Genomic DNA, 10269 nt, shown 5'->3' with positions numbered 1-10269 from the left:
GTTCTGATTGGCCTGCTGAATTGTGTTAGCATGGTAGCTGCTGTCCTGGCCAGCACTAGGGACTTGTGGAGCAAAAAGCATGAGTTGCTGTAACCTGAGCTTAAAAGGCTGAATGTTACCCTGGATGATTATCCTGTGAGGATCAGGAATAGTGAGGAATACAAGATGTATATTGATCAAGAGGTTCTGTGCTTCGGAAAGAAGTAGAAGATACAGGAGAAGATAGGCTGTGGAGCAAAGCTTAACAGGAACCAAGAGCCGACTGAGGTTAAGAAAACACTGAGTACATACAGTTACAACTCACATCTTTCAAGTCTTATCTTAAGGAATCACTTCAGAGATTTGGTTGCATGTCCTAACTGAAAACCAAGACCACTGTTTGGGTGCTTAATGTTACGAGCTCAGGTCTGATCTTTATCACCGTAAGGCCAATGTTATGGTCTTTAAAAAAAACCAAACAAGTAAGGATTGATTCAGGTCTGTTTAGGGGGTAAAAAAGAATTACTTTAAAACTCCCTAAGAAAAAAAAAAAAAAGCCTGCATTTCTTGCATTGTTCAGAGGCTCACTGCAGTAGCACTGAGACAGAGAATGGGCCTTAGGAGATGGTGGTACAAACATTCAGTTATTGTCTAACATCCACAGGTGGATTCTGGAAGTTAGAATCATCCATGCTTTCTCACAAGAGGAGAAGGGATTAGGTCCAGTAAATGGTAAGGTTTCTGTTCATTCAGCCTGTGGTGGAAAGGCCTGCAGAGTAGGACAGTGAGCTGAAGTGCATACTGCTCTGTGCCATCGGCAAGTGGCAAAGTTCCACTTGGTTTTGCTGCTGTTTGTATCAGGCTAGAGACAGTAAGTGCAACGTGCTGTTCTTTTACCTGCTAGCAACTTTCTGAATGCTGAATGGCTTTCTGAAGAAAAAATGATCACTAAACCCTGAGTTCATTAGCTTATAGATCCAAGTAGTGATGACTGATTTTCCTTGTAGCCAGAAAATCCCCAGTGAGATTCACAGAGGGTGCTCTGGGAATGCCAGAAGAACACCAGGTTCAGGTCTAGCTCTGCTTCCCCTGGAATTACTCCCACTGGAATGACCTCCCACTTATCCTCTTATCCAAGGTTATCTTAAGAAATCTTCACCAACTTCCAACTCATGCAACTCATCAGAAAGCTTTACATCTACCTATAAGCCTCCCTTCCCACTTACAGTTTCATCATTACCAATTTTGGTTTTACTGCTCCCAGAATACATCTTGCCACTACTTGGAGCACAGTAGAAGCCTAAAAGAATCTTATGAGCTGTTAGTATGTAAATCAAACCTGTAGTGGGTCTGTATGAGGTGCAGTATAGGGGGTAGATATTCGAGGCTGTGCAGCATCCTAGAAAACTGTAGGACTTGATAGGTGGTAAATAGCATAGAAGTCCCAGCTTCCTCACTGAGCAGTTTGGCGTGAAAAGCTTTGTGTGAAAAGTTGATTAAAAAAAGAAGAACATTTTTGTTGACATGAGTCCATTGCTGACCTCCTCAGGCAGTGAAATTTTTTGTTTGGTTCACCTTAAGTATGATCGATTCATGGAGCGTTTTTCTTTACAGTGACTCTATAGATGTTTTAAAATTCACTTATTTCACAACATTTAGGAGAAATGTGTACAAAAAATTGTGATCTCTTTAAATGCTTTAAAATTTCTATTAGTCAGAAAGAGAAGTTGGCACATGTTTGTGAAATAATTTTAAGAGAAATCTCTGTGTTGATGAAAAATGGAAATATTTGGTTGAAAAAGACCACCTGACTTCCAGATAATGTCTTTTTCAACAGTTTGGAACCACCTTCTGCAGGTTCTGGATAGTTTGGCATTCCCCAGTTTCACTGTAAGGGAAATGATCAATGAAAATGATGACATTTAGCAGATGGTCTCTAAAGGAAAGGAGGGAAGGAAATATCCTGGTCATGCAGAAACTGCTTTAATTCAGCACCGGAATGGTGCAATTAGAAATGAGGACGTACAATATAAACCTGGAAAAATTAGATGTTTGCTACTATAAAGAGCTTTCTGTCTAATGTGAGCTACAGTAGGAATTTCTGGTGTGTCACATTTGCACCCATACTTCTATTTTTCTCTTCCTTTCCTTCTTCACAATCCTCACAAACTGCCCTTCCCAAACGTTCTGTCAAAAGCTGCAATACGCAGCGCAGACCCTGACGATCCCCGGTTCTTCCTGACTAAGCAGGCATCTGAAACCAGAGGGGGACTGGGGGAATTTGTTTAGAATATACTTTTCATATGCCTATATAAACATATGCATAAACATAAGTGCAAATGGAATGTGTAAAAGGTGGGACATGATGCTTGTGAGAGGCACCGAGTTCTGCAAATGAAGGCGATGGGGAGGGAAACGAATTGCCTGTTAAATATGGAAAATGGAGTCTGCTTTTTGTTCTGGGCCTTAGGAATCTGTGGGTGGATTGGAACTGGCAGGCAGGGAGCAAACACCCACCCACCATAGGGCTGTGTGGTTCAGAAGTTTACAAGAGTGTTTGTGTTCCAGGAGCTGTTGGCCTTGAAGCCAATGGAGAGGGGGAGGAGAAGAGGGAGAGAGTGAGAAAAACACTGTGGTGTTAGGGCCCTTCCTCTGAGATATTTTTCCCCTCTCCTTTCTCCAGCTAGAGGGCTTTGGAACTGGAGCAAGACAAACAGTTACTAGGGGAAAGATTAATATGATTTTAAGATGTGCAGCACTCACGGTCCGTCATCAGGGGAGGCAGAGACTTCAGAAGTCACTGCCACCTTAATCCCAAATGACAGCTCTCATCACTCCCCCTCCTCTTGCCTTGCTGCTGTTTTAATTCTGAAGAGTCTGTAGGATAGAAAGAAACGGAAGTTTTACTGTATTGTTACTGCAGGAGTTGGAGTATTTTTTCTCCCCTTGGTCATGAATTCAGGTTCAGAAGCTGCTGCTGTAACTGGTCACTCTCTGGGTATGGCAGATGCAGAAACTGAGGCACAGAGAGACGAAACAACTTGCCCAAGGCAACAGGAAGTCTGTGGGAGATCTGAGAATAGACCCCAGATGTCCCGAGTTTTCTGTCTTAACCACAAGACCATCCTTCCTGGCTTTTTGGTAGACCCCTCAGCTTCAGGAATTCTGTTTATGAATTCCACCCATAAACAATCTGTTGGATGATCCAGTGATTTACTTGAATAAAAGAGTCATCTGGAAGGGAAAAATGGCACCTCTCTTAAATTGAGCTGCTGCAGTTACTACTGTCCTTTCTTTGTGATGGGTAAATGAGAGGGGGGAACAAAAAACCCCCACAACAGTTTCCAGAGCTAAGAGCTGCTCCACTGCTCTCCAAATTTCCTGCAAGCATTAATTTTGTGCTTTAAAAGAAGCAGGAACTCCACACATGATGTTTGAGTGTATCTGGGCATTTGTATTTTAATGACTTAACAAAAACGACTGAAACTGGACTAAATCTATCTAGGGAATTATTCTGCAGCTGTTGTATGTGGGTACCTTTGATGATGGTCAGTTTGATTGCCACATCCTTTATGGATTTCATTTTCTGCCTTGCCAGTCAGAGCTTTTCTAAGATGAGGCTCGATGGTGGGATGGGTTTTCTTTCTAATAGAGCACATCCTTTGGTGAGGACACGACGGAGTGGATGGAACGTCAGAGATGTCCTTCATATTTGCCTGCTTTGGCAGGGGGGTTGGACCCAATGATCTCTCGAGATCCCTTCCAACCCCTGATTCTATGATTCTGTATTATCTAAAGGTGCCATACATCATTTCCAAAGAAGATTATTGAAAACAATTGTTAACAAAAGCCTTTTAAATGCCCCTGTTACTCAGTGAAGAATATTCCTAGCCCTGCTTTTTCTTAGCGTGGTAGCCTCTTTAGCATCAGCAGTCAGCAAGGACTGCACGGCTTAGGTTGCCAGACCTCCTCTTTAGACCTTGGTATTGTGGTATTATCTAAAAATCCCACTCCTGGATCAGCAAGTCCATGTGCAATGCAATGTATAAACAGAAACTTAATGGCTTTCTCTGGCAACGCAGTTTGGTAAAGATTCTCTTGTCTTCTCCCATCACGAGGACACAACTGATGACTTGCAGCAACGTGCGTCTGGCTCTTGCCTTCTCTGAGCTCCCCTTTTGTACTGTAAAGCTCGATGCCTACAACAGGGTATGAGAGAGCAGGTTCCTCTCTGGAGAAACACTGAGTTCGTGGCGAGATCAGAGCTCTTTTGCAACTCTGTGACGCCTCTTTACTCTGAATAGGATTTCAGAATACAGAAATACAAGTAAGGGAGCTTGCTGTCTTCCCTGCCCGTCACGGTGATCCTGAGTAAACGGCAGCTTACGTTTTCTGCTTGCTCTTCGAAGCAGCGCTTGGCGAGTTGTGTTTGTTCCTCCCCTTTTGTCCCCATCTACCTGTTTTTTCTGGTTTATACTGGTAACCTCAGGGGAGACTGTCCATCCGAGCACTCGGTCTCTGCGCTGCTCAGCGTGGCAAGGTTCCCTCACGGTTGTTGGGGAGTGAAACCGCTTTCCACTGTCTCTTGGCAGGCGCAGCTGATGGAGCCAGAGACAACACACATACCCTTTTAAGGTTGTTTCTGACGTTTAGCACCCCGCGCTCGAGTTCCAGCTACGCAGCCCACGGGGAAAAAAAAAAGGGGCTGAAGCCAAATTCCTGCCTTTGAGGCGCGATACCGATGGAGGCTGCAGAGCGCCCGGTTCCCCATCGGCCCAGTCCCACCGGCAGAAGCTTCGCAGCGGGTGTCCGCGCCCCGCTCGCGGCTCTGCCTGGGCTACGAGCCGCCGACGCTCGGCAGAGGGCGCTCGTCTCCGGGGCCGCGCGGGTCCGTGCGCCCGCCGGCCCCGGCGCTCCCCCGGCGCCCCGCGTGGAAGCGGAGCTGCCGACTCGCCCGCGTCTGGGACAGGGAGGGGCGTTTCTTGTGACCCCGCGTCACAGCCTCAGCCGAGGGCTCGGCGAGTTCACCGACCTCCTGCGCACCCGCGCTGCAGTCGTGCCTCGCGCTCCTTCCACGTGGGAGCGGGACGCGTGACGTGCGCCGAACGCATGTGCGCGTCGCGCCGGGTGATTTCCGTGCGCGGCTCCTCGCCTTGAGCCTTCGAGGATGCGCTGCCGGGGTGTGCTGCTCTCGGCCATAAACCGCTTTCGTACACGAGCGACTTCTGCGCCTGGGGAGGGGCGTGTGCCCCGAGCCGAGTTGGGGCGCCGCGGGCCGGTTTCACAGCCGGCCGCTTTCTGCGGTGCGCTTGCCCGCCGCGTTTTCGCTTTGCTGCCTTTCTGCCGCCGCGCAGACAGCAAGCGGCGAGAGGAAAAAGCCCTTGCCCTACCGCCCCTCCTTGGCGGCGCGGCGGTCTGTGAACCAGCAGTTTACCCTCCCTCCTCCCTCCCTCCTCCCTCCCTCCCCGGCGCCGCCGCCCGGGGCAGTGCTGCGCGCTTGCCTGTGCAGAAGCTCGGCGCAGAGCGGAGGGGGGAGGCGGCCGCTGTTCCTGGAAGAGCCCGGCCTGGGGAGTTGGTCACATTCTTGGCTGGGATTCAATGACTGAGGCAGACACCAACAAACAGAGGGGGGGAGGAGGAGGAGTGAGGGAGGCTGAGCCAGCCCGCATTAGCTCAGCTCTCAGGCACTCTCAGTCTCTGCTGGAAAGAGGAGCTGGGAGGATGTGCGCTCTGTTACCGCGGCTCCCCACGGCACGCCGAGAAGACCGAGCGAAATAAGGGAAGAAAGGCGAACCGAGAGGCGAGGCGTCCTCCCAGACCGAGCTGAGGGACCACGAGGGGGAAGGGAGCCAGCTTTATCGCCGGTCCGAAGCCCCCGCGCCGTTTTGGAAGTGCCAGAGATTTGGGCCTTTTCCTTCTCTCCTGCGTTGTTCCCTTCCACAGACCAAGCTTTCTTTCTCCTCCTGCTTTTTACTTTCCTCCCCCGCGCCTTCCTTTCGGTGGATATGGACAGGAGGGTGATTACTGCAGAGAAGCAGCAGCCGCCAGAACATATTTGAGCCCCGGTGCTCGGAGCGTGGCACAGACTTTTTGTATTTCTGTGGGTGGCGTGTGTGTGTGTGAGTGTGTGTGTGTGGTGGAGGTGTGGGAGGCGGGATTGGTTTGCCTGGGGGGTTGGCTGAGGGGGTGAGTGCTCGGATGAAGACCTCTTTTTGGCGTGACTCTGTGCTCCATCGGGGCAGCTTGGAGACTTGGAGGTTTTGAAATTGTAACGAGCCAAGAGAAAAGAAAGAAGAGAGAGACACGCATACAAAAGGATTTATTTCCTATTCGTTACCGGATTGTTAAACCTGAGTGGGAAGGAGAAAAAAAACCAAGGGTGGGTTGTTTTATTTTGTTCGTAATTTTTTTTCTGAAAAAAAAAAATCCCATAAGTGGATTTGTACCAGGGTGGAAGATAACTGGGGATTTTTCTTGTTTGTTTTGGGAATAGAAACTAAAAAATGGAGACTGTAAGTAGAAGCAGCTTCCAGCCTCATCCAGGACTGCAGAAGACCTTGGAACAGTTTCATCTGAGCTCTATGAGCTCCCTGGGTGGCCCTGCTGCTTTCTCAGCACGATGGGCACAGGAGATGTACAAGAAAGACAATGGCAAAGACCCAGCAGAACCTGTACTGCATCTGCCCCCTATCCAGCCTCCTCCGGTAATGCCTGGTCCCTTCTTCATGCCCTCGGACAGATCCACAGAGAGGTGCGAGACCATCCTGGAAGGGGAAACCATCTCCTGCTTCGTGGTGGGTGGAGAGAAGCGGCTTTGCTTGCCCCAGATCCTGAACTCGGTGCTCAGGGACTTTTCCCTGCAGCAAATTAATTCGGTGTGCGACGAGCTACATATTTACTGCTCCAGATGCACTGCTGACCAGCTGGAAATCCTCAAAGTCATGGGCATTCTGCCCTTCTCCGCTCCTTCCTGCGGGCTCATCACTAAAACTGATGCCGAGAGGCTTTGTAACGCCTTGCTTTATGGTGGCACCTATCCTCCCCACTGCAAGAAGGAATTCTCTAGCACAATTGAGCTGGAGCTTACAGAGAAGAGCTTCAAGGTGTATCATGAGTGCTTTGGGAAGTGTAAGGGACTCTTGGTGCCAGAGCTTTACAGTAACCCCAGTGCAGCCTGCATCCAGTGCTTGGACTGCAGGCTTATGTATCCACCTCACAAATTTGTGGTCCACTCTCACAAATCTCTGGAAAATAGGACTTGCCATTGGGGCTTTGACTCTGCAAACTGGAGATCCTATATCCTCCTCAGCCAGGATTACACTGGGAAAGAGGAGAAAGCTAGACTGGGCCAGCTCTTAGATGAAATGAAAGAAAAATTTGACTATAACAACAAATACAAGAGGAAAGCCCCCAGGGTAAGTGATGCCTTTAATTTTAAATTTAAAGAGGGTGGGGGGAGAAAAGGAATTTTCTGTCGTTTCGGTAACATCCGTTGATATACCCAGTTGTAACCAGCTGCTTTTCCTTTGAGTCATTTAGCAGTCTAATCGTGTTCTTAATTCTCACCACGTGTGTGTTAATATAGACGAGCAGTGTTTGAGATGGCACCTTTTCCCCCCCGGTCGTTGGAGTTTGTGTAAATGCTGTATGTGTGTTTGTATACCTTACTGCAGATGGAACCTGCTCTTTGAAACCCACCACACTACCCAGACTTTAGCAGCGAGTATGTGATTTCGGGTCTTAAGAGCTTCAGTTAAGGGTCAAGGCAAGGAAGAAGTCAGAAAAAATAACGTTTACTGATGGCTCCAGACACAAATATATATACAATTTTCTGCTCAACTGCATGCCACCAGGGCTGGAGGTGGGGCTAAACTGTCTAAAGACTTTTAGTGCCATAAAATGTGGCTGCTAAGAAAATCCTGACAGTAAAGCAGGTTACTGGTGGTCAGATTACGCGTGTGGAACGTGAATGGCAAAGTCCCTGCTTTTAGTGTATCCCTGCGGAGTCTGAATCTCCCCACCAGACAGGCTTTTGTATATTGGATTATGTATACATTCAGTAAATGAATCAGTCTAGAGCCAGCTGCAGCAGTTCTCGAGGTATGCCACGCCGTGCTGAGCCAGACAGCTAAAGCACTTGTATTTAGGTGTCTTTTGTTTTTCTTACAGTCTGAGCTGCCTTTAGATCCCAGAATCCCTGGTGTGTGGGTGGGAGGCTGCCTGGCATCTGGCAGCAGTCCTGGTCAATGGGCACCAGTGCCACGAGGCCTTGAGAACTTGCTTGCAGACACCAGGATGTCTGGCTAGCTGGCAGTGGTGCGGTTGGCTGTGGGGTGAGCAATTTGCTTTACCCTCCTTCCCCCTCCCCAACGTAAGGTTAAAGCAAACTCTTCCCTGCGGAGTTTTTACCCTGCAGGTTTGTTGGTTGGATTCTGCCTCATCTGTTAGAGATTTCTGAACTTTTACTCGGGTTTACGTACCTGGAGTGGAAGGGCAATGACACAAGCTTCAGAAACAGCAGCAACATTTAAAGCCCACTGCGGCTGTTCGGTAAAATTCTTAATTAGCTTACCAAATACCTGTTAAAAGGGGCAGACGCACACTCAGCACTTAAATAGAGCTTTTATTTCTGAAATAGCCTGTGCAAACAATGCAGTGATTCCTACAGCTACTCTCGGAGGCCCAGTTAGCCCATTTGATTGGCATCTGTGTTTCTGGATTAAGGCGTGAGTCTCACTCGTTCAAGTTCCAGTTTTTCTCCTGGTCTTGTGCTTAGTCCCGGTTTCAATCCTTGCCCTTACCCCTCCTTTCCCTCCCGCCTGAGTGTCAGAATGCTGTGACAAAGCTAGGCTGTAATGAGCCACATTATCTCCGTGGTTGGAGGTGGATGTGTTTTTAATGGCTTGTCTATTCTCCGTCAGTCATGTGCTAAGATGGAATGGTGGGCTTGGATGTATATGAATGTCTCCGGGAAGAGAATATGGCTCTGAAAAGTGGAGGCAGTTTTCATCTTGGGAAATGAATTTTCTAGGGCATGATTCGTTTGGGAAGCAAAATTAAGAAATCTCCATATTCTTGCCAGGGAAATGTACTGTGTGTCTGTAGCTTGGTCATTTCTAGAGTTAATTAAAATGAATGCTAGCAGTTCTGTGCTTTGGTTTTCTTACAAGGTTTTTATGGCATTCTCTGCAATTCTGTGATTTATCCAGCACCCCAGGTGAGGTTACAGGTGGAGAGCAAGTAAAGACCTGTAAATCTTGGCTGTCCCTGACTTCTTTGGGTCACCTTTTTATAGGTCCTAGTACAGAATGTGGCAAGTGCTCTTGGCCCACCTTCCAAAATCTGCATGGTGCACTGCCTGCAGAACGAATTCAAGATGCCAAAATTAATATATGGAGACTGTGACCATCTACTTGTCAGAAAATGCTGCCTGAATTTCATTGTTGTAAAATGCTACGTTTCCTGCAGAGGTTAATTTGGGAGGTGGCAAGGAGTTTGATGGGGAAGAACAGAGTGGTAAGTGTGTGCTCAGACAATGGGGTAGGAAAAAACACTTTATCACACATCCTATGCAGAACTGGGCTTAAGTTTCAAGGCTTTGAGGCTGTCTTAGGGCTCTCCTGGTAGCGTGGTGCAGTCCTGAGGAGACCCTGGCAGTGCTGGCAGAGTTTTGTATGCTTATCCTTCCTTTTTCTGAAGTCTTTTTTCCACTGGGCTTATCCAACGGATATCATACGCTAAGGTCATTTGTGTTGTAGCAGTGTGTGCAGATAATTATGGAGAGATTTAATCAGGCTCTAAGATTGGTAGACTGTGGCCAGGGGCAAGTAACAGTGGAGTAAAGTTTAGATGCCTAGTAAGGAAACAAAAGGATGGGCCTATGTCTGCTGCTGTGTGTTTGCGTTAATTACTGTCAGTCTGTGTGGGTTTGTGTGTCTGTTGGGCTCTGTGTCTGTCTGTCTCGGTGGATGAAAGGGTGTAGCATATGTGTCTTTGTGGTGGTCTTCCTTTTTGATCTAGATCTTTGTGCAGCTTTGTTGTATTCTGTACAGAGGTGTTTGTGTGTTGTATGCTGTAATCTGCTGTGTCAGGTATTTGGTCTTATGCTTCCAAGAGTGGGCTTTTTAATCAGTTTCCCAATTTATTTATGTGTGTGTGTGCACACGTTGCTTTTGTGCTGTGTTTTCCCTGGGGCTCTGTCAGTATTGGTAGCATGGGATGCATATGACCATTTTAATGGCTGTTTAAGCAGCAGTGAATTTTTTGACCTTTTTTTTCACGTCTTTGAGG

The 10269-nt window shown here is 47.8% G+C and overlaps 1 protein-coding gene across 1 annotated transcript in view; it reads left to right on the top strand.

Moving 5' to 3' along the window:
* Positions 1-6191: 6191 nt before the first annotated feature.
* The window catches only part of SKI (SKI proto-oncogene), a 103216-nt gene continuing 99138 nt past the window's right edge, over positions 6192-10269 (top strand). Inside the window, exons 1-2 of the mRNA XM_084274458.1 lie at positions 6192-6358; positions 6473-7394. Of these exons, the coding sequence (XP_084130584.1) occupies positions 6483-7394 (912 nt within the window). The 5' untranslated portion in view covers positions 6192-6358; positions 6473-6482. The remainder of the gene's footprint in view (positions 6359-6472; positions 7395-10269) is intronic.

Source organism: Gallinula chloropus (assembly GCF_964237585.1).
Source record: "Gallinula chloropus genome assembly, chromosome: 23".
NCBI lineage: Eukaryota > Metazoa > Chordata > Aves > Gruiformes > Rallidae > Gallinula > Gallinula chloropus.
This window is presented reverse-complemented; position numbering and strand designations above follow the sequence as displayed.